Raw genomic sequence first — 24,860 nt, forward strand, 5'->3', positions numbered from 1 at the left:
TGCCTGCCTGGAAACATCCACCAAAGTAATTCTGGAAGTGTTGTAGTGTTGGCCTTCAAATGGTAAACTTGGCATAGGAATATCTCCAGTGCATTTATAACCTCATCAGTGATGGTCTCAACTGTTCCACCACCTGCACAGTGAGGGAAGAGAGTCTTCTGCAGCTGAATCAAATGCCTGCCAGTAAGATAATTTGGTCTTTTCTAGCCAACCTTCCAGTAGTGTCACATCCTGAAAGGGTGCAGTGTCTTTTTTTAATGGTCCAAGTGATAGGAACACATCTCTGCGGGACACAGCAATTCTGTTTCCCAGCAGCAGGCACAAAAACAGAATCTTGCTGAAGACTTGGGTAGCATGCCTCAGAGAGCACTACAATATCTGTGTCTTGTGCAAAACTCTAGAGTTTAGTATCACCTCAGGAGGGATAGCTCAGTGGTTTGAGCATTGGCCTGCTAAACCCAGGCTTGTGAGTTCAATCCTTGAGGGGGCCACTTAAGGATCTGGGGCAAAATCAGTACTTGGTCCTGCTAGTGAAGGCAGGGGACTGGACTCAATGACTTTTCAGGGTCCATTCCAGTTCTATGAGATAGGTATATCTCCATATATTATTAGTGGCACTGATGGCATGCAAGATAATTTCAGTGTGTCTCCTCACAGGAACTATGAAGAAACTCCACTGAACAGTGCAAGGCAGCAGATACATTGTCTTGCAATGAAGAAATTCTTTGAATAATTCTTCACATGCTGGAGCATTTTCCCTGCAATGTATGTGGTTAAGTTGTCCTTCGTGCAAGTATGAGACATTAGTTTCTTCATTGTGACACTGGAGATGTTCATGGAGTCAATGACTTTGTATTGGACAGCTGCAATACCATGGAGTCTCTTCTTTCTGGTAACATTTTTAATTTATTCCTCTGCATTCAGTCAAACACAAGGTGGACTTCATCATAGGTCCAGTATTTTCTTCATGGCCACGTCATAAAGTGTTCAGCCAAATCTCAGAATGTGTTCACAGTTTCTGATTTGTCAAGAGCTTGAGCTCAGCCATACCATCTATGATTGCTATGATGAAAGGCCTCTACTGGCATAAGATAGTGGTCACGTCAGTAGGTGCTGACTTAGGAAGATGATGCAAGCTGTGCATTAGTTTGTTTTTTGCCTGGCACATATTCATTGTTCTGTTGCATTCGAACATCAATAGTGATACCACACAACACTTGTACTTTCCCTAAGTCTCTCATAAATCAACATCATGCTGAGATCTGGACACAGTCACGAGACAAGCAAACAATGACACGTCTGTGATTAGCTGTGTAAGAGTCCCTTCCACCTTCATTTTGACTTTCCTCTTTGCATTCGAGCACAACTTTAGTCTGTTCTTCTTAAGTGGAGCTCCTAGACGGACAGAGCCTTGGCTAATACCTTTACCATCTGCTGTATCATCACAGAAGTAAGTCTAAGTTATTGGAAGCACAAACTATAAACCTACCTTGACAAGGTCTGGGGGAATGTGCATCCCTTCAGTCAGGTCCATGCAGCGAAGAACCTGGTTTGCAGGTGTAGTCAGTGGAGGAGCCAATGCATAAGCTGCACGAGGAATTTGCTACATGATTTGGAATGAATTCTTCAACCAACAGCCACTCGTAGCAGTAGATTACACACATGCTGCACTGTTGTTGTGTATGTGTTGGAAACCTCTTGTGACCAATGTGTTACTGATGCCAAAAACGGTAAAAATGTACAATGTGTATGACTTATGGGAAAATCCTCAAACATGCTGAAATGGTACATGGAAACAAACTATGTAATAGAAACTCTTATACTGATGCTGTTTGGTTCAGTAAGAACACCACCCTTTGCATTAGAAAGCCTAATAATGTTGAGGTTTCTCAGCTAATGCCCATCCACACTCCTAAAATTTTCCATAGCAGAAAAACCATTACAAGCTGGGACTGCTGTGCAAAAAGGGAAACCGAGGTACAACAGCTCACAGCCTTCCTGGCTGAATGCCAGAGTAAGTGCTCTCTGAAGAACACTAATGGCTATGTTAAGTCAACACACAGACCAAAGCCTGAAATCACTGAACTGTTTCACAAAGTACGGACTGTTTTTAACTTGGACCAGAGCATGCATCACTAATTTGGCCTTACAAAGAATTCAGTATAAACACAGCTCCTGTCAAAATTGGAACGTGCTTAAGGTGTATCCAGGAGCTCTATTTACTCCCTTCTACACCAATCTCGTGTTAGGGGTGTGACGTTATCTAATTAAAATATGACCATGCAAATCATTGTTGCTACCACTGTTCTATAATTGCAACAAATCTTATACAAAGTGTCCTGTATGGCCAGAGAGGGTTATGCATCCAGCAGGATAATTGACCCAGAGTCACCCATTAGAGAGATGTTAGAAAGGTATGTAAATAGTAATTAAGGCCATTTCATGGTAGATAGGCTAGAACTTTGAAATGCAAACCTATATTGTTAGAAATTAGAGGTGATACTAATTGTATGTGTGTACTGTACTCATCTCTTGTTTGATGCTAACCGTGTAAACAAGACAGTTCCTGTCTGTCACTGTTGCTATTGATTCAGAGATCAAAAGGACATATTAACATTTAGCTGAACTGTAAACATAGTAACATCACTGGGTTCATCTCTCTTTGAAATGTGCAGCGAATCACCTGAGAATGATGGAAAACGGGCAACACTGCCTTGTGTTAATCTGTGTGGTAATTACCGGCGAAGCTTAGGAAATGGCTCTACTTCAGAAGTCCCCATAATTGCCTATTGTTCGCCGAAAGATTCTGAGCTGTCATGAGAAGGCTTGAAACTGAATAAAGATGCCTGGGGTCCCAATCCTTTTTATCTCAGATCTGCTTGATGCTTCATAGAGGGGAAGCTTAAACCCAAGACTGAGATCTCCAGTCCTAATCTGGAATCACCTTGATTATGAACATTGGACTATAACCTCTAGACTATTTCTGACAGAACTCTTTGTAACTACGAAGTTAATCATCTCCACTATGGATCTAATCTCAAGAACTGTACTCCTGTCTGTATGTAGACTGATCTTTTAACCAATACATGCTTACAGCCAAAAGAAGAGAGTGTATTTGGGTAAAATCTGGAATATTCATTAACCTGGGAGGTAATGTGTCCGATCCTTCGGGATTGGTAGAACGTTTTTATCTGATTAATAAGATTTTTCCGTAATCCTCCTCATATTTGATTTGGGTGTCTGAGTGGCTGGGTTGCTTTAAGGCAGTGGTCACCAACCGGTCGTTCACGATCGACTTGTCAATCCTAGAGGATCTCCCAGTCGATCGCGATCTCCGGCGGTGCAGTGTGACTGCTGCTAAGGCAGACTCCCTGCCTACCCCAGCCCTGCGCCGCTCCCGGAAGAGGCCAGCATGGCCCCAGGGGTCTTTCCGCGCACTGCTCTTGCCTGCAAGCACCACCCCTGCAGCTCCCATTGGCCGGGAGAGCTGCGGGGGCGGTGCTTGCAGACAGGGGCAGCGTGCGGAGCCACATACCCCCTTCCGGGAGCGGTGTAGGGCCGGGGTAGGCAGGGAGCCTGCCTTAGCCTCGTTGCGCCCGCCACTGACCAGGAGCCGCCGGAGGTAAGTGCTGTCCAGCAGGAGGCTGCACCCTAACCCCCTTCCCAGAGGCAACACCCCGTACCCCCTCCTGCATCCCATATCCCCTGCCCCAGGCACAAGACCACAACAGCTTACAGAAGAATGGGACGGAGTCTGGTGTGGTCTTAGTTTCATAACAAAACTTGAGTGACTCCCCGGTGGCACTCTGCATGCAATTGGCAACACTTTCCCAGGGGCAACCCGAGGAGTTGCCGACAGCATAGAACTGGTAGCGATGCTGCAGGGCCAGGGGGCTGCTCCCATTCCCATTGAATCCATGCATGTGGCACAGCAATTTTACTTCCTGGGCTCCAGCTGGCAAGCACCTCCAGAGGTTCTGAGGGATCACAGGTACAGCATAAGTATCAGAGGGGTAGCCGTGTTAGTCTGAATCTGTAAAAAGCAACAGAGGGTCCTGTGGCACCTTTGAGACTAACAGAAATACTGGGAGCATAAGCTTTCGTGGGTAAGAACCTCACTTCTTCAGATGCAAGTAATGGAAATCTCCAGAGGCAGGTATATATCAGTGTGGAGATAACGAGGTTAGTTCAATCAGGGAGGGTGAGGTGCTCTGCTAGCAGTTGAGGTGTGAACACCAAGGGAGGAGAAACTGCTTCTGTAGTTGGATAGCCATTCACAGTCTTTGTTTAATCCTGATCTGATGGTGTCAAATTTGCAAATGAACTGGAGCTCAGCAGTTTCTCTTTGGAGTCTGGTCCTGAAGTTTTTTTGCTGTAAGATGGCAACCTTTACATCTGCTATTGTGTGGCCAGGGAGGTTGAAGTGTTCTCCTACAGGTTTTTGTATATTGCCATTCCTGATATCTGACTTGTGTCCATTTATCCTCTTGCGTAGTGACTGTCCAGTTTGGCCAATGTACATAGCAGAGGGGCATTGCTGGCACATGATGGCATATATAACATTGGTGGACGTGCAGGTGAATGAGCCGGTGATGTTGTAGCTGATCTGGTTAGGTCCAGTGATGGTGTTGCTGGTGTAGATATGTGGGCAGAATTGGCATCGAGGTTTGTTGCATGGGTTGGTTCCTGAGTTAGAGTTGTTATGGTGCGGTGCGTGGTTGCTGGTGAGAATATGCTTAAGGTTGGCAGGTTGTCTGTGGGCGAGGACTGGCCTGCCTCCCAAGGTCTGTGAAAGTGAGGGATCATTGTCCAGGATGGGTTGTAGATCACTGATGATGCGTTGGAGAGGTTTAAGCTGAGGACTGTAGGTGATGGCCAGTGGAGTTCTGTTGGTTTCTCTTCTGGGCCTGTCTTGTAGCAGGAGGCTTCTGGGTACACGTCTGGCTCTGTTGATTTGTTTCTTTATTTCCTTGTGTGGGTATCGTAGTTTTGAGAATGCTTGGTGAAGATCTTGTAGGTGTTGGTCTCTGTCTGAGGGGTTGGAGCAGATGCGATTGTACCTCAGTGCTTGGCTGTAGACGATGGATCGTGTGGTGTGACCAGGGTGGAAGCTGGAGGCATGAAGGTAGGTGTAGTGGTCGCTGGGTTTTCGGTATAGGGTGGTGTTAATGTGGCCATCGCTTATTTGTACGGTGGTGTCCAGGAAGTGGACCTCCCGTGTAGATTGGTCCAGGCTGAGGTTGATGGTGGGGTGGAAGCTGTTGAAAGCATGGTGGAATTCTTCCAGGGTCTCCTTCCCATGGGTCCAGATGATGATGTCATCAATATAGCGTAGGTAGAGAAGGGGCATGAGTGGACGAGAGCTGAGGAAGCGTTGTTCCAGGTCAGCCATAAAAATGTTGGCATATTGTGGGGCCATGCGGGTGCCCATAGCGGTGCCACTGGTCTGGAGGTATATATTGTCACCAAATTTGAAATAATTGTGCGTGAGGATAAAGTCACGGAGCTCAGCAATAAGTTGTGCTGTGTCACCAATGCATTGTAGTTTTCTCAGGAAATCTGTGGTGTCACGGAGATAGCTGGGAGTGCTGGTGGCGTAGGGTCTGAGTAGGGAGTCCACATATCCCGACAGTCCTTCAGTGAGAGTGCCAATGCCCGAGATGACACTATCTCCGTGACACCACAGATTTCCTGAGAAAACTACAATGCATTGGTGACCTCCCAGAAAACACCATCGTAGCCACCATGGGTGTAGAGGCTCTCTACACAAACATCCCACATACTGATGGAATACAAGCTGTCAGGAACAGTATCCCTGATGATGACTGTGTCATCAGGGATACTGTTCCTGACAGCTTGTATTCCATCAGTATGTGGGATGTTTGTGTAGAGAGCCTCTACACCCATGGTGGCTAGGATGGTGTTTTCTGGGAGGTCACCAATGCATTGTAGTTTTCTCAGGAAATCTGTGGTGTCACGGAGATAGTGTCATCTCGGGCATTGGCACTCTCACTGAAGGACTGTCGGGATATGTGGACTCCCTACTCAGACCCTACGCCACCAGCACTCCCAGCTATCTCCGTGACACCACAGATTTCCTGAGAAAACTACAATGCATTGGTGACACAGCACAACTTATTGCTGAGCTCCGTGACTTTATCCTCACGCACAATTATTTCAAATTTGGTGACAATATATACCTCCAGACCAGTGGCACCGCTATGGGCACCCGCATGGCCCCACAATATGCCAACATTTTTATGGCTGACCTGGAACAACGCTTCCTCAGCTCTCGTCCACTCATGCCCCTTCTCTACCTACGCTATATTGATGACATCTTCATCATCTGGACCCATGGGAAGGAGACCCTGGAAGAATTCCACCATGCTTTCAACAGCTTCCACCCCACCATCAACCTCAGCCTGGACCAATCTACACGGGAGGTCCACTTCCTGGACACCACCGTACAAATAAGCGATGGCCACATTAACACCACCCTATACCGAAAACCCAGCGACCACTACACCTACCTTCATGCCTCCAGCTTCCACCCTGGTCACACCACACGATCCATCGTCTACAGCCAAGCACTGAGGTACAATCGCATCTGCTCCAACCCCTCAGACAGAGACCAACACCTACAAGATCTTCACCAAGCATTCTCAAAACTACGATACCCACACAAGGAAATAAAGAAACAAATCAACAGAGCCAGACGTGTACCCAGAAGCCTCCTGCTACAAGACAGGCCCAGAAGAGAAACCAACAGAACTCCACTGGCCATCACCTACAGTCCTCAGCTTAAACCTCTCCAACGCATCATCAGTGATCTACAACCCATCCTGGGCAATGATCCCTCACTTTCACAGACCTTGGGAGGCAGGCCAGTCCTCGCCCACAGACAACCTGCCAACCTTAAGCATATTCTCACCAGCAACCACGCACCGCACCATAACAACTCTAACTCAGGAACCAACCCATGCAACAAACCTCGATGCCAATTCTGCCCACATATCTACACCAGCAACACCATCACTGGACCTAACCAGATCAGCTACAACATCACCGGCTCATTCACCTGCACGTCCACCAATGTTATATATGCCATCATGTGCCAGCAATGCCCCTCTGCTATGTACATTGGCCAAACTGGACAGTCACTACGCAAGAGGATAAATGGACACAAGTCAGATATCAGGAATGGCAATATACAAAAACCTGTAGGAGAACACTTCAACCTCCCTGGCCACACAATAGCAGATGTAAAGGGAGCCATCTTACAGCAAAAAAACTTCAGGACCAGACTCCAAAGAGAAACTGCTGAGCTCCAGTTCATTTGCAAATTTGACACCATCAGATCAGGATTAAACAAAGACTGTGAATGGCTATCCAACTACAGAAGCAGTTTCTCCTCCCTTGGTGTTCACACCTCAACTGCTAGCAGAGCACCTCACCCTCCCTGATTGAACTAACCTCGTTATCTCCACACTGATATATACCTGCCTCTGGAGATTTCCATTACTTGCATCTGAAGAAGTGAGGTTCTTACCCACGAAAGCTTATGCTCCCAGTACTTCTGTTAGTCTCAAAGGTGCCACAGGACCCTCTGTTGCCAGGTACAGCATAGAACCTGAATCGCATCAGACTCCACACACTTATGAACAGCAGGGTGCTGGTGCAACAGTGGGATGTCATGGCTTGTGTTTGGGACCTGTGAGGGGGCACAGAAGAGAGAATAAACTCCCACACTCCCCCCATATACACTGGGAGAATCTGGGGCCAATATTACAGGGTGAACATGAAGCAGTGACCTATGTGGGGGTGGCCATAATAAGCTGAGGACATCTCTGGCCTTTTCCTGCCTCAACATCGTGGTAGGCACTGACAAGCCCACCCAACGCATATTTTCTAACGGCCCCAAGCCGTTCCTCCTTGCTAGCCAAGGAGGATGGCTGGCAGGATGGAGAAGACAGTTATACTATTCCTTGTCGGTCAGGTGGTTTACTCTTCCACTCTTTGGGCTGTGAAGAATGAAACCATTTCTGCCAGGGTTTCCCATTTTTTCCATTCAGGGTTTCTACCTGCTAAACTCTGTGGGCTCTGGGCTCTACTACTCTGTGGGTTCCAGGTGTTGGTGATTTTATATAAATGATTTAAAATGTTTAGGATAAGGTTTTTATATTGTTTCCCCTCATCCATATGGGCTTCAATATTGAATCGAATTTCCATTTTGTTCCCAAAGGCGGGAAAATTAAGGCACCAAAGCTGTGGCATGAGGGTTGGTTCAAACCAGTTGGAACTGACGTGTAACTGCCATCACCTCAGCACTTTCCCGCCACTCACTCCTTCTAAGGAACTGTGCCACATCATCACGGCGCTGTCCGTCCAGGAGGCAGCCGTGGGGGGTTGGGCTTTTGCGCGCGTCTCCGGATCAAGAGCTGTAAAGGATCCTGTGACACTATCGACTTACCTGCCATCCAGGGTCCTTTGGTCCACCAGTCAGCAACTTCAGTTCCAGCAGCCGAGACCCAGTGTTCCTCCCCAAAGGCCAGCGTTTGGCCGAGGGTAGAAGGTCCTGGACCCACTTCTCATTACCATCTGACCTGCCCATACATGACATCTGACTAGCAATAGGCTATACTGGGGATTTGTTATATTCCTGTTGCCAAGGGAGGGGTATATTAGGTCTGAGCTTTAAGCTCCTTTGTTGCAGTCCACTGTTCGCTGAGTTTTGTGTGTTTACTTGTGGCTTTCCCCTTACCCCTTTCCTGTAACCAACCCTTCATACACTGCTTACCTGTTTCAACATAATTTTTGTGTCTCCTCCTCTTTTCTACACCACACTTGTGAGGGAGGGTGGGACACCGGAGCTGCTTCCTCAGGTGACAGACCCTGATAACAAGACCAAGAACCTGTACCTGTAAAAGGCAAACAGAGAGGCATACTGGGGTTCATTTAGTTTTGATTTTCCCTGGTTACAGTGAGCTCCGAGCAAACACCCTTTCCCTGTGGACTCAGAGCTTAATCTTTTGCGGGTTTATGGGGTCTCCCACCAGCGAAAGAGCCCACCGCAATACCCCACTCAATCTCCACCTATTAACAATTATCAAAACAGAATGTACAAGCCATACACCCAATGCTCACCACTCCCAACAAGACATGAACCCTTCCTGATGGCTAGCCAGGATCAGGTCCATCTGGGGGACTCAGCCTCTGCATGGTGCCACCGGCGAGTGTCAAGGTCCTGGGGCTGTTTCCTGGAGTTGGTTCCCTGAGAGCACCCCCTTTCCCAAGGGCATTTCCTCTTCTTCATTACCCATCTCTAACCTGTTGGTTTTCTCGTCTCAAGCGAGCAGCCAAGGGGTTCTTATTCCAGCCATCTCTGCTTCCCTTATCTCACTAACGATCCCCACCAAAAGCCCTTTCACGCAGTCACAGTATTGCTCTAAAATCTTTACTTAAGGCAGAACTCTTTAACTCATTGCACGGTCCTACAGTTACTCTAAGCACGATTCTTAACTTAAAAGTTACAGGACCAAATACTCTATGAGAGAGAGACCTCGCTAAAGGAGCTTAATCTGGAAAAGGAAGAGACCGTTTGCTCAGGTCTGTGCCTCAGTTTCCCCACTCCACAGCAACTACTCGGCAAGTACCACATGATGAGGGTCATGTGCTGCCCCCATTAGCCACTAACTTTTTACCAGCTTTGCCCATTGCTTTGGGGGATGCTCGTGTATTCGGGTTACTCTTCTGGGGGCAGGGGGGTGGTCTGTATTTTATCCATGTGCTGCTTGTGTCACGTGTCTTTTCAGACGGAGCTCTCGTTCTCCCTGTGCAAGTTCCCGCCCAGCGGAGCGATCCTGCCGGGCCGGGGTTCCCCGGGCTGGGCTCAGTCAGAGACACACACTCGCTCTCTCCCCCCCCGGCTCTGGCTTTCTGGCCGCCCCAAGGAAAACAACAGCGGGGCGGGCGGGAGAGGCACCCAAGGCCGGAGGGGGGGCCTCTTGCCGGGCTGCCCACGGGCGGAGGGAGCGGGCGGGCGCCGCCCTCCACGCGCCCCCTGCGGCTGCCGGTCGTTCGGGGTTTTCTGGCTCGAGCCGGCCCTGGGCGGGGACAGGCCCGGCTCGGCGGGCGCCGAACCGCTCCCAGGGCCCGCAGCTGGCCCCGCCCGCCCGTGACAAGGATTTCAAAGCAACCGGCCACAGGCCAGCTCGCGACGCCAGCCTCAGGAAGAGCCAGAGCCAGCCCCTCCCCTCAGCGCCCTGGCGCGGGCCGCGGCGGCCCGGCCCCGTAATGAACGCAGCTAGGGGGCACTGCCGGGCTCCGCGAGGCGAAAGGGCAGCGGGCGGGGCGGCCCAGCCACGCTGACAACAATCAATACGGCTTGACGCTCCTGAATTCTATTGGCCAGCCGCAGCCCCGCCCAGCCAACGGCCCCGCCCCCTCCAGCGGGCCGCCCGCCCCTGTGGCTCATCGGCCACCAATGGGCTCCCTTGCGCGCTGTGGCCGCCCCCCGATTGGCTGCTGGCACGGCGCGAGCTGCCGCCGAGCCGGTCTGTCGGACGCGGGGTGCACTGAGTCCGCGCGGCCCCAGCGGTGAGTGAGTCTCGTGAGCCCGGAGAGCGGGGCCCGATCCGGCTGCGGCTCTGGGCCCGGCCCGAGCGCCGCGGGTCCCTGCTCCCCTCCGCCCCCCGGGGGTGTCGGCCCCGTGCCTGGGGGCGGGTCCCTGCCCCCCTCCGCCCCCCCGGGGGTGCCGGTCCCGTACCTGGGGGCGGGTCCCTGCCCCCCTCCGCCCCCCCGGGGGTGCCGGTCCCGTACCTGGGGGCGGGTCCCTGCCGGCCCCGTACCTGGGGACGGGTCCCTGCCCCCCCTTCTCCCCCCCGGGGGTGCCGGCGCCGTACCTGGGAGCGGGTCTCCCCAGCATGGATGTCGTGGGGGGGGGTGTCTGCTCCCCTCCAGGGAGGTCGTGGGGGGACGGGGGCTGAGGGAGAGTCTCTTCTCCACCCCAGGGAGGTTGTGGCAGGAGGGGGTGCCAGCCCTGTGACCGAGGGTAGAAGTTGCCTGTGGCTTGGCATGGCTCTGAGGAAGCGTGGCCGAGAAGGTAGGGGTTGGCCTAGGGCTTAGGAGATCCGGCTTCTGTTCTCTGCTCTCACAGACTTCCGATGTGACCTTGGTAGAGGCGTTTAGGCTCAGAAATTTCATGGTGTTTAGGCGTTGGTGTGCTCAGCATTGCAATTCCTATCTAGTTTAGGTACCTAAATCTTACTGACTGTCAAAATGAGAGATGTAAGTTTCTAAATCGTCTAGGCATTGATGAGAACATTAAAGACTATCCTAACGCCTGCATACGAAGGAACAGAATTTAGGTTCCATGCATAACTTCAGTTCTGGTACTTCCTGACTTTTTAGCGTATAACTTTGTGACCTTAAAGTTCAGCTTGCCAGAGGAAGAAGGAAACAAAATGTGCGGTGACAGAGAAGGGAAAAGGACATGTCTGAGAATTCATGCTCTATAGGTTTACATCAGATAGTGCTGACGTAAGCCTTAATCACAATAAAAATAAATACACCTAATATTGGTGGGTGTTTTTTAACCTAGATGATTCTAAAACACGTCTTATTTCTAGCTCCAGGTAGATAACCGAGCAGAGATGCCTCCTTGTGTAACTGTTCTGATTATTGGAGCTGGATGCCGGGGAAAACGCTACTCTTATTTTGCTGTGCATTTTCCCAATCGAATGAAGGTAAAGATGTCATATGCTGTCAACATTTTTCAAGGGATCTTGTGTCTTATGGTTGCTGCAATTCAAGAACTCTGTTAAAATTAACAATCACCATATAAAATGTGAGGCAAATTACTTTAAGTGTTTGAAAGTAGTTAATGAGAAAACAGATCCTTTCCCAATATTTTACTACATTATTGGTTCATAACTCATAACAGCAGGAATTTTAAATTTCAAACACAGCATTCGCAATGCCTTGTGTTAGAAAAGGGCTGGTTTTCAACTACTATATTTACCTTCTGAAAGTGCGGTATTGAGTGTGAGCACTTTGTTGTTTTTCCTTAAGTGTAAAGTTCAGAATTGCAGCTAGAGCCACTGGGCGTGCATGCGCTGCTGGGGAACTGCAGCATGTTTTTCGAGATCGTTAAGCTGGAGCATTTCGAAGCAATCTGACAAAACTGAAGTTGGACTCTCTTCCCTCCTCTTTCATTATCCTACATGAGTGGTGTTTTGATTTACATCACACTTGCTAAAAAAACAAGTCCGCTTTGAGCCTTGATACTTACCTGCAGCAGTTATAGATCCGACTGCAAGTGAGCAATTGGTGAAAGAGGAAGAGAACAAGGGACACAGAGCTGGTGTTCAGTTGCACTACTAGAAAAATGCTTGACGTCATATTCTCCAACTATTAAATTACATTGAGCACAATCTAAAGAATCTCCTGACTAAGTCAACAGTAAACTTAAGACTTAAAGGCCAAAGTCTGGGCCGTGCCCACAGCATCTTCTTAGTCCGTGGTATAGTACATGTGGGTTTTGGCCGGTGGATCTGAGAGCACCCTTTCCAACAGCTAGCAGTGCTGTAATTCTCCTCATATCCCTTTAAAGTAGCAATAGAGGTGATGATAATCAAGGACACTGAGGAGCAGAGTCTAATCCCAGCTCCTTATTAGACACATCAGGAGCCTACTCTGCCATCATGCCCTCTTCAGTTTAACTGTGTCCGTAAACCAAACTTGGTTATACAAATGCCAAACTGCTCCCCCCTCCCCCCCATCATGGTACTATGAGAATGAGATTTCCTGCACTTGGTTTTTGCTTCGCTGTCCACTTCTGATTAGTGCTGACAGCAGTGGGTGGTGGAGGAGTGACCATGGCACAAGATCCTCCTGTGCAGCAAGGTGCCTGCAGTTGTTAGCTTCTCCTGCCAGGACTGTGGCTATCTTCAAGGCGTGGCGCTTGCTAACCTCATTATCCCACTGATCTTGCTAATGACTTCATTTTGGGAGTTAATCTTCAACACATGCTGTTTAACATACAGTCAATTGCTAATAAGACAATTGCCACCTGTATTCTGGTAATGGATAAGATGCTTGGCCTAAACAAGCTGGAGGATTCTGTTAGTCCTGTGATGACTTGGTTTGCTCCAGTAGACAGAGCCTGGACTCCAGTCTGAGATCAAACATCTCCACCACAGTTAAAAAGCCCCACAGCCTGAGCCCTGTGACCCTGAGTCAGCTGTAGGTGTTTAGTTGCAATGTAGACGTACTCTCAGACAGCAACAACAACTATTTGTGTACTAGAAGAATGTCTTCCATGGGTGGTTAAAGTCAGTAACAAGACTTTAGACCCATTATTACAAGAAACTGTCAATGATTTTCTTGTTGAGGGCAACAGGCTGTCCAAAGTCTTACAAATAGCAGTTTGACTTGCTCTGGAAATTCACCAACTATATTGCAGTCTTGAATATTTTTTTAAATGGAAGATTGAGAAGGTGGTGGTGGGTTTTGTTTTGTTTACAGCTGCACTAAGCTCCGTCAATTTCCAGGGTCCCTATCAATCTGGCTTCAGATTTGGGAATGGAAGAGAGACTCATTGTATTGACAGTTGATCTCAAGTAAGATGCCAAACTGATTCTACTAATTATTTCTGCCTTTTGATGCCATTCGCTACTGAGGTTTTTACTCTCCTGTACGTTCTTGTAGGGATAGACAAAATGACCCTTCAGTAGTTTGTTCCTCCCTCTGTACAAGATACAGAGGGTAGTGTTGGGCAACTGCTGCTCCTTACAAAGGGCTCTTACACAGAGAGTTCTTGATGCCCCTCCTGGTCAATGTGTATGTGAAAAGCCACCCGGGGAAATAGTGTAACATATTGGGCTGAAATATCATCACTAAGATGTTGGTGATAGTAGCTAGAGGAGAGAGTCTGGTCAGTGTCCATGCTAATTGAATGGGTTTTGCCTACTTCTTGCCAATATGCTTTGCAGGTCTCTGGCAGGCCTATTTGGCCCATTGCTGTCCTGAATTCTTTGTGCTTTGAGGCGACAAGAGTCCCGAAGTCCCTTCGGATCTGTGGGAGGGCTCTACTGCTTCTGGTCCAGTCCCGAGTTTAGCGTGCTCTTACATTTCCTTGTTGTTACTCCTGACCTGGCCGCCAGTCTCAAGATTTATACATTTACCAAGATAATACCATGGTTCCATAAAAGAGATTTGCCTCTTTGTTTTGCCATTGGCTGTTACTCACTCACACTATCTCACTCATTCCTTACATTAATCGATTACATATTCATAAGCATGAATACAATTGATTAGATAAAGTTATGCAGCTTTAAGCAAGCATCTGACATCATTGGGGACTTACCTCTGCTCTTAGCTTTGTAAGGGCATAACAGGATACTGTTCAGACTGCACCTGAAAGAGCAAACGGGGGCGGGGGGCACTTCTGGTTACAAGCAGCACAGTTTGTGACTGGTTGGGGAGTTTAACTTCAGCGTTACCCACCAGGCTTCTGCTCTTCATTTGCAGCTTTCCCTGACCTTGGCATTTCCAGTGAGGGCTGCCCCAGGCACCTCTGTGCCAGATCGTCTTTGACGTGCTTCCAGGTCCAGGTCAAGTTGGTCAGGTTTTTTAAACCTTGAATGATCTGGGATCAAGTTGTCTGAGACACCTCTTGTCCTATACTCCATCACAGCAATGGAAATCATTTGGGATACTGTAAAAAGCAACAGAGAGTCCTGTGGCACCTTTAAGACTAACAGATGTTGGAGCATAAGCTTTCGTGGGTGAATACCCACTTCGTCAGACGCATGGGAGGGTGTCCTTGGTAGAGGGTCTCCATCTTTTGAATTTGCTCCACTTTATGGTTCAACAGAGCTTGGGTTTGTTGAGCTACATGTTCAATGTCAGACTTAATTATCTGATCTGATGTTTCGTTAGTTTTGTTTGCTAGCTTGGTTTTTGTTTCCATTATTTTTGTTGCAATTTAAAGAGAGTTTCCTACAGTAAGTGGTGTGGTGTTTTATTCGGTCAAGTTTTAAATACCCTAAATGATGTGGCTTTAATGAGGAGATGTTTCTACAACCTATTAAATGATTGTCAGGATTTTTTTCCTGAAATTCAGCCTAAAATTTTCTTTGCTAAGTTTTCTTTCCTGACTCCTAGGTTAAAGTGTTTGCAGTGTTTTGAATATGTAAAATGCTGTGTTGTTTTTATTTTATTGTTGCTAATAGTGACCCCTTGATTTAGGCTTCCAAAAGTTACCCATTATGAAAGATTTTTGTGGTCTCTTTGAGGAAACACTAAGCTCTCCATTGTGAGCAGCAGGTCTTTGGAATTTAGCATGGCAAAACCCTGGGCTAGAGATGTGCCTTTCACTTGTCCAGGGTGGATAAAAATTGCTGATTTTTTTTTTAAAGGGGGGTATTTAAATCAGATTTTTTAAATTGAATATTTAAAATTAAATTTGAAATTATGATGAACTAGGGTAAACCCTTAACTTACTATAATAATTTATTGTAAACTTAAAAAAATTAAGCAATATGTGTTTTTCTTAAATTTTAAAGAAAGTCAAATCGCTGAACTAGTGCAAGTCACTAGCTAAACACTTGAACTAGCATTAGCTGAAGTGCTAAACCAGCTTTTTACAGCAGTAGTCTTTTCTGCAAGTGTGGAGAGAATATTTTCAGTTGATGACTATAATTCATTCAAAGAGGCCAGTGGGAGTTGAAAAAGCAGAAAAGCGTGTTTCCTCTTCCAATCTATGAATAAAAACTAGCTTTGAGAGGAGATTGAATAGTTCTAAAATCTTGAAGGATGTTTCTGGTCATCACGATCAGTTCAATTCATTAACTACAGATGATACCTAGTTTAATTAATCACGTAGTCTTAAATGCAAAACGTGTTTTGATAAACATTCTTCTTAAATGTGCCAGATACATAAGAGACTTTCTTATTAGTTAAATAAAACTAAATTGCTGGGTTTTTTTGTGCATTTTAATTGAATTTGAATTTCAGCTTGACAAAAATCACAAGTGAAGAATTAGGGCATGTCTACACTACAAAGTTAAGTTGACGTAAGGCAGCTCATGGCGACCTAACTATGGAGGTGTACGCACCGCAATGCTCTTCCCGCCTCTTTAACTCGCCTGCTACACCGACCTGGGCGAGAGGCAGTGCTTTTTGCAACCTAGTTAGACTGAGGCAGTGTCTGTTAGACGTTGCCTTAAGTGGTTTCCAGGAGCTGTCCTGCAATGCTCACTGTGACCGCTCTGGTCACCATTTTCAACTCCTCTGCCCTGTAGCCAGGTAGAACGTCCCATCCCCTTTCAAGCCCCAGGAAATTTTGAAATTGCTCTTCCTGTTTGCTGGGCCTGGAGAGCTCACCTAGCAGCTGCCCAATTGACTGCTGGCTCCATGCAGCAAACACACTCCTGCCTGGAGTACACGGGAGATGGTGGATCTCCTGGGTCTGTGAGGAGAGCAGGCTGTGCAATCACAGCTGCGCTCCAGCTGCAGAACTTTGATATCTACGGCAAGATCGCTTGGGGCAGGGGTCTCAAACACACGGCCCACGGGGCTGTTTCCTGCGGCACGCTGAGCAGCTGGCACCAGCCCCCCCCGGCCTACCTCCAGACCAGGGGTGGGCAAACTACACCTGCGGGATTGCCCCCCTCGAGCCCCGCGCCGGCTGGCATCACGTCCCTGCAGCCGAGGGTGTGGGGGAAGCAGAGGGCTCCGTCCGTGTGTTGCCCTGGCTTCCAGGCATGCCCCCCTGCAGCTCCCATTGGCCAGGAATGGGGATCCGCGGCCAATGGGAGCTTTGGGGGAGGTACCTGGAGGAGCGGCAAGCAGCGTGCGGAGCCCTGTGTCCCCCTCACCCAGGGGCCGCAGGGACATGGTTCCAGCTACTTCCCGGAGCAGGGCCGAGGCCGGCAGGCTGCCCCGGCCACGGTGTGTGCCGCTGCCACCCCGGAGCCTGAAGCCCTCCTGCCCTGAGTCCCCTGCCTGCACCCCAACCCCCTGCCCTGAGCCCCCTGCCACATCCCACATTCCACACCCCTCCTGCCCCCCAACTCCCTGCCCTGAGCCCCCTGCCACATCCCACACCCCAACCCCCTGATCTGAGCCCCCTGCTGCATCCCACACCCCTTCTGTACCCTGAGCCCCCTGCCTGCACCTCAACTCCCTGCCCTGAGCCCCCGACACACCCCTCATGCACCCTCTGGGGGCAGAGAGGGGGCGGAGTTAGAATGGGGGCAGGGAAGGGGTGGAGTGGGGGCAGGGCCGGGGTTAGCGAGGGGGTGTGTGTCAGTGATGCGGCCCTCAGGCCAATGAACTAGTCCTCATGTGGCCCTCGTGGTCATTTGAGTTTGAGACCCCTGGCTTGGGGCATGGTGGAGAAGGGCTATGGCAGCGACACGCTGCAGTGCGGCGTAAAAATCAAGGAGCTGAGACAGGTGTACCAGAAGGCAAAGAAGGCAAATAGACACTCTGGTGCAGAGCTGTAAACCTGCTGCTTCTACAGGGAGCTTCATGCCATCCTTGGCAGCGACCCTACCTCCACCCCCAAGAGCCCTGTGGGTACTTCAGGGCTGGAGTCCCTGGTCACCGGAGTGAACACAGAGGACGACGTGTTGGACGAGGAAGTGGAGGCGGAGGAGAATGAGGGACAGGCAACAGGGAGACCCAGTGGCATGGAGAGCCAGGATCTCCTTTGAGTCCTGAGCGGTCTAGCCAGTCTCAGCAGTCCAACCCTGGCAAGCCGGATGCAGGGGCGGGAAGCTCTGGTAAGCACTCTGCTTCAATGCTGCAGGGACACATCTGCTCATGTACTGCTTTTTAAATTGGGCTACAAGAGCTAGTGAAATAACCAGTGCAGAAACAGTTGCTATCTGCTTCTCATTCCCCTGCACAGCTAGGCAGAGGGGGCCCTGTGGAAAAGTTTGTTTATGCACAATGGGCTATCCCATGAATCCTCCATAGAGATCTCTAGGAAAGTTTCCTGGCGGTAATCTGCAATCTTCTGCTGAAGGGTTTTTGGGAGGGCTGCTTTGTTTCTTCCCCTGTGGTGGCCACTCAGCAATTACTTCAGCAGGCAGGATAGCAGCACATAGGGCATCAGCATACAGTCCCCGTCTGCAGCTGGAACCTTGCAGCATCGGTTAACCTTAGGAGTGAGATCAGCTGCAATCCCCGCACCTGTGGATAACAGTGCCAGTATTCAGTACCGTAGCCTTATGCATTGGTACTGATACCCGAGGGGTACCACCCATTCCCCCCCCACACACACACCTTTGTCCCAACTCACTCCTTTCCCCTGGGTCATACTCACCATGGCTGGGGCTACCACCATGCTGTGAGTGCACCAAGGGAAAGTGAGAAAGATGCGCTTGTTGCTTGTTTAGATCAAGGGTATAAGTGCACAGACAATAACACCTCTATTGTTTCTTTAGCAGCTGCAGATGTGCCCTTGACGGTCTCCCACACACCAGCTGATCACCTCTCTCGGATAAGGAGGAGTAAAGCAGACTTGTTCAAGGAGGTGCTGCAGTTGTCTGGTGCTTCGGATTGTGAGCAGAGAGCATGGAGCGAGGCAATCAGCAGCATGTAGTGGATGGTTTTGTAGCAATGGGGTTTCCCAACTGTGGTGGGGTGATAGGGATGTGCGTACCCTCTATCTTGGGACCAGACAACTGTGCCACAGAGTACATCAACAGAAAGGGCTACTTTTGTATGGTATTGCAAGAGCTGGTGGATCGCCAGGGACATTTAACCAACATCAATGCAGGAATGTCAGAGGAGGTGCATGATGCACGCAACTTTAAGAACACAGGCTTGTTCAGAAAGCTGCAAGCAGGGACTCTTTTCAGACCAGAGGATTATTGGCGATGGGGAAATATCAATAGTGATCCTGAGATATCCAGCCTACCTCATGCTCCCATGGCTCAGGAAGCCTTACAGCGGCCACCTTGACAGCATCAAGGAGCACTTCAGCAACAGGCTCTGAAGGTGCAGTGACTCAGTGTGCCTTTGGCTGCTTGAAAGGCTGCTGGCATCAGTGAAAAAAATATCCCTATGGCTCTAGCTGCCTGCTGTGTGCTCCCTAATATCTGTAAAGCAAAGGGGGAGAAGTTGCCGCCAGGGTAGAGGCTCTAAGAGCTCAGCAGGGAGCTATACAGCTCAGGGAGGCTTTGAAAGACCATTTTAATGATGAGCCACAGTAATTTGTGGTGTTTGTTGTGTACCTGTCATTGGTGGTTTTTTTGCACCTCAGTATGAACCTTGTAATGACTGCTTTTTGTAGTAGTAGTGTAACATTGCGAATGCACCTATTGCTATTATCTGTGAATGTCAGCCCAAACCACTGTGTTGTGAACTAATAAAAGTGAATTACGTTTCCATAAATAGACTTTTATTCCAAACACATGCAAACAGATATACAGTAAAACCTCAGTTATGAACACCTTGGGAATGGAGGTTGTGAATAACTCTCAAAATGTTTGTAACGCTGAACAAAATGTTATGTATGTTCTTTCAAAAGTTTACAACTGAACATTGACTTAATACAGCTTTGAAACTTTACTATGCAAAAGAAAAATGCTGCTTTCCTTTTATTCTTTTAATAGTTTGTTAAACAAAGTATGGTACTTGCTTTTTCTTTTTTTGGTCTCTGGTGCTGCGTGATTGTGTACTTCCCGTTCCAGATGAGGTGCGTGATTGACTGGTCAGTTTGTAACTCTGAGGTTCTACTGTATTTATAACTGAATGAAACTTTATTAATACAGGGAAAAGAATCTTTAAAAGAACAAACACATTCACCGACCCTGTCTCACAGATCAGTGTACATGCAGCTGTGATTGTTTATACTCTTTCCCTGGGGTGGAGTGGTAGAGGTATTGCAACAGCCCTGTACGCTGTGTGGAATGTAGGGAGGTACCAGAACACAGTTCTCTGGCCACAAAGGGAGGCAAGCATCGATCTGTTGAGCTTGAAGGTCAGTAAGAGTCTCCAGGATGTCTATTTGCTGCTTGAGAAACACTTTAATCCTGCTGCATGTCACTCTCCATGTCCTGCACTTTTCTCTCATCTGCACAACCTCTGTCCGTTCTGTCTGTGAGCATGATCCTCCAAGCCCTCTGCTTGGTATCCATAGCGTCAGAGGTTTGCAGGATCTCTTAGAACATGTCATCCCATGTCTTCTTCCTTCTCCTTGCCTGGCTGAGCCTTTCTGTGGGTGTGCATGGAGAGCCGCTTACGGTTATGTTTCCAGCTGTAAAAGCTACAATTAGGGCTGACAAGTGATTAAAAAAATTAACTGCAATTAATCACATTAAACAGTACAATGCTATTTATTTGAAATATTTTGGGATGTTTACTACATTTTCAAATATTAATATCAATTACAATGTGTACAGTGCCCACTTTATATTTTATTACAGGTATTTGCACTAAAAATGGTATTTTTCAATTCACCTCATACAAGTACTGTGGTGCAATGCCTTTATCATGAAAGTTGAACTTACAAATGTAGAAATGTAAAAAAAAAAAAAAAAAAAACACCCACCTGTATTCAAAAACAAAACAATGTAAAACTTTAGAGCCTACAAGTCCACTCATAGACTTTAAGGTCAGAAGGGACCATTATGATCATCTAGTCTGACCTCCTGCATGATTGTTAAGGCAACAAAAAAATGATTAGGGGTCTGGAGCACATGACTTATGAGGAGAGGCTGAGGGAACTGGGATTGTTTAGTCTCCAGAAGAGAAGAATGAGGGGGGATTTGATAGCAGCCTTCAGCTACCTGAAGGGGGGTTCCAAAGAGGATGGAGCTCGGCTGTTCTCAGTGGTGGCAGATGACAGAACAAGGAGCAATGGTCTCAAGTTGCAGTGGGGGAGGTCCAGGTTGGATATTAGGAAAAACTGTTTCACTAGGCGGGTGGTGAAACACTGGAATGCGTTACCTAGGGAGGTGGTGGAGTCTCCTTCCTTGGAGGTTTTTAAGGCCCAGCTTGACAAAGCCCTGGCTGGGATGATTTAGTTGGGAATTGGTCCTGCTTTGAGCAGGGGGTTGGACTAGATGACCTCTTGAGGTCCCTTCCAACCCTGATATTCTATGATGCAGGCCACAAAAGCTGACCCACCACCTTTCCCTTGACTCAGCTGTTGAAGTCCCCAAATCCTGTGATTTAAAGACTTCAAGTTGCAGAGAATCCTCCAGCTAGCGACCCCCGCCCCATGCTGCGGAGGAAGGCGAAAAACCTCCAGGGCCTCAGCCAATCTACCCTGGAGGAAAATTCCTTCCCGACCCCAAATATGGCGATCAGTAGAACCCCGAGCATGCAGGCAAGATTCTCTAGCCAGACCCTCATTGACTATTGATACTATTTACCAGCGATGGCATGCTGTTGATTAATTGACTAAAATCACGTTCTCCCATCAAACCATTCCCTCCATAAACTTATCTAGCTTAATCTTAAAGCCAGAGAGGTTTTAAGTCCTACTTATTCTGCCAATCGCTAAGTCAAACAAGTTTGTTTACATTGACGGGAGATACTGCTGCCTGCTTATTTACAATGTCATCTGAAAGTGAGAACAGGCGTTCACATGGCACTTTTGTAGCCGGCGTTGCAAGGTATTTACGTGCCAGATGTGCTAAACATTCGTATGCCCCTTCATGCTTCAACCACCATTCCAGAGGACATGCTTCCATGCTGATGACAGGTTCTGCTTGATAACAATCCAAAGCAGCGCAGACTGACACATTTTCATTTTCATTATCTGAGTCAGATGCCACCAGCAGAAGGCTGATTTTCTTTTTTGGTGGTTTGGGTTCTGAAGTTTTTGCATCAGAGTGTTGCTCTTTTAAGACTTCTAAAAGCATGCTGCACACATCATCCCTCTCAGATTTTGGAAGGCACTTCAGATTCTTAAACCTTGGGTTGAGTGCTGTAGCTAGTTTTAGAAATCTCACATCAGTACCTTTTCTGCGTTTTGTCAAATCTGCTGTGAAAGTGTTCTTAAAACAAGTATGTGCTGGGTAATCATCCGAGATAGCTATAACATGAAATATATGCATATGTGGGTAGAACAGGAGACATACAATTCTCCCCCCAAGAAGTACAGTCACAAATTTAATTGACGCTTTTTATTTTTTTAAACTAGCATCATCAGCATGGAAGCATGTCCTCTGGAATGGTGGCCAAAGCATAGAAGGGGCATACGAATGTTTAGCATATCTGGCATGTAAATACCTTGCAATGCTGGCTGCAAAAGTGCCATGTGAACACCCGTTCTCACTTTCAGGTGACATTGTAAAGAAGCAGGCAGCAGTATCTCCCATCAATGTAAACAAACTTGTTTGACTTAGTGATTGGCAGAATAAGTAGGACTGAGTGGACTTGTAGGCTCTAAAGTTTTACACTGTTTTGTTTTTGAGTGCTGTTATGCAACCAAAAAAATCTGCATTTTTAAGTTACACTTTCACGGTACAGAGATTGCACTTCAGTACTTTCATGAGGTGAACTGAAAAATGATAAAAGAAATAGTATTTTTACAGTGCCTATATTTGTAATAAAATATATATATAGTGAGCACTGTGCACTTTGTATTCTGTTTTGTAATTGAAATTAACATTGAAAATGTAGAAAAACATCCAAAAATGTTTAATAAATTTCAATTGGTATTCTGTGTGATTAATCACGATTAATTTGATTTGATCGTATGAGTTAACTGTGATTAATTGACAGCCCTAGCTACACTCTACAGAAGTACTGTTGTGAGTGTATTCACTCCCCTTGATCCACGCGATTTACAAGCACTGCATTCTCTTCTGCTTAGGATTCCTAAAGCACAGCGACAGTCCTAGCCATGCTGCGTATGGCCTGGAGGGTAGGGGGCAAGGTGGCACACTAAGGAGGGAGCTCATGGGCATGAGTATATGTGGATAGGGCAATTACACTGAATACTGGCACAGTTTGCCACAGGCACTGGTGACTTTAGCTGATCTCACTCCTAAGGGCACGGAAGCTGAAACGGAACAGCTCCTGCACCATGTGGCTGCAGATCAGGTCCATATGCTGCTAGTCTGTGTGCTGCAATGATCCCTGCTGAAGTAATTGCTGAATGGCTTGGGAAAATGTCCTACCGCTGCAGAAGAAATAAGGCTGCTCTCCCCAGCAACCTTCAGCAGAGGATTGCAGACTACCTCTGGGAAAGTTTCCTCGAGATCTCTATGGAGGACATCCCAGAGCACACAAACTGTTCCACAGGGACCTCTCTGTGGCAGCCCTCACTGGAAATGCTAAGGTAAGGGCAGGCTGCAAAAAGGAGAGCAGATACTCCCCAGACTGGTGGGTAACACTGAAGTTAAACTCCCCAACCAGTCACAACTTGTGCTGCTGATCCCCCACACCGGTTATCAAGAAGCAAAAAAGAAATCACACAGCCCCCTTTATTGCATTCCAGTTCTCTGGCTCACAATCAGCACCTAGGTCAGGGCCAGCTCCAGGGTTTTTGCCGCCCCAAGCAGGAGTGAGGGACCGTCCGCCGAATTGCTGCCGAATAGCTGGACGTGCCATCTCTCTCCGGAGTGGCCGCCCCAAGCACCTGCTTGGCAAGCTGGTGCTTGGAGCTGGCCCTGACCTAGGTGCAGTACAATGAGAAGTTATTTTAAACTCTGCTCACCTATACAAAATGTTCTGACCCCAAAGGGTCAGCCATGTTACCAGGTGAGTATAGGTTTGGATCTTACTCAAAATACCATGCTGCCAGCCACTCCTTTAGTGTCTAAAACTAAACATTTATTAGAAAGAAAGAAAGAAAGAAGAGAGTTGTTAAATGGTAAAACCGTCACATACATACAAAGACTTCAAAGTCCATATATCAGGTTCTTCACAGTATTGGTGACTTTGCTGGCTTGGAAGTCCATCTGGAATACATCCCTAGTTTGGATGGGTCATTCAGTCCTTTTTTCAGAGCTTAAGTTTGTAGCAAAGTTCCTCTGGAGGTAAGAAGCAGGAATGAAGACAAAGTGGAGAAGATGTAGCTGCCTTTTATAGTCTTTTGCCATGCGGCCTGTGCTTCCTTTGTTTTAAACACAAGCTGCCTAGCACATGGCTTGAAAGTCTTAGAGTTCTGTCCATGGGCATGTCCCCTGCATGCCTTGCTGAGTCATAAGGGTATCTGCCTTCTCTCAATGGGTCAGTTGTATAACTGATGGTCCTTAATGGGCCATCAAGCAGGCTAGGCAGTTCTGTTGCCAAACTGCCTAGGGGTATCACCCGAAAGCATAGCACAAGTTTTGTAATACAGACATACATATCTATCATCCAAAATACAAAGGTGATATGAACACATAGCCCTTGAGATAGCCCTTCTCTTGCTGCCAGCTAACCTAGGCAAAGCTTGCACTACAGGACTAGCTAAAGTCCAGGGTTCAAATCCTACTGATGATAATGTAATTGTACATAATAGAATTTGTTTTTACCTTTTAAAAATACTCTATGAATTTACATACAGGGGAGGGGGGAACACTTTAGGTTGCCAAGTTACGCGCTCAGATGTTAAGAAAATCCCAGATCTATGGCGGCCTCTGCAACCTTAATTTGTCCCCCTTGTGTTTATGCATTATGACCTTTAATTACAATGATAGCACACTATTATCACTTACTCCTGAGGGAATTCTGACCATCAGCGGACGTGCAGAATTCCTCTGTCTCACATCATTTTGTATTTTCCTGCATAAAATACATTTTGCCTAAGAAGTGCTGCAGTCCTGCCTTAAGCCACTGTGGTGCCAGAACAGCTGGCTGCGTTCATGCCGGCCGTTCTGGTGCCAGAGCAGCTTCTGGTGGGCAAA

General features: G+C 47.7%; 1 protein-coding gene and 1 long non-coding RNA gene across 8 annotated transcripts in view; both read left to right on the forward strand.

Moving 5' to 3' along the window:
* The first annotated feature begins 10,458 nt into the window (after positions 1 to 10,458).
* The window catches only part of LOC101941448 (2,7-anhydro-N-acetylneuraminate hydratase-like), a 69,599-nt gene continuing 55,197 nt past the window's right edge, over positions 10,459 to 24,860 (forward strand). For 3 of the 7 annotated variants that reach the window (XR_010591418.1, XM_065561194.1, XM_065561198.1), the window contains exons 1-2: positions 10,520 to 10,596; positions 11,628 to 11,744. Coding sequence is in view for 6 of the 7 variants with exons in the window: in XM_065561194.1 (XP_065417266.1) it covers positions 11,652 to 11,744 (93 nt within the window). In the remaining variant the exon portion in view is untranslated. Of the gene's footprint in view, positions 10,597 to 10,983; positions 11,102 to 11,627; positions 11,745 to 24,860 lie in introns of those variants that run through there. The other 4 variants (XM_065561196.1, XM_065561195.1, XM_065561199.1 and 1 more) reach the window with 4 other exon arrangements.
* On the forward strand, positions 17,649 to 19,407 carry LOC135974193 (uncharacterized). The gene is made up of 2 exons (XR_010591419.1): positions 17,649 to 17,789; positions 18,456 to 19,407. It is a non-coding gene; the product is annotated as an uncharacterized LOC135974193 (long non-coding RNA).

This window comes from Chrysemys picta, chromosome 11, assembly GCF_011386835.1.
Source record: "Chrysemys picta bellii isolate R12L10 chromosome 11, ASM1138683v2, whole genome shotgun sequence".
Lineage (NCBI taxonomy): Eukaryota > Metazoa > Chordata > Testudines > Emydidae > Chrysemys > Chrysemys picta.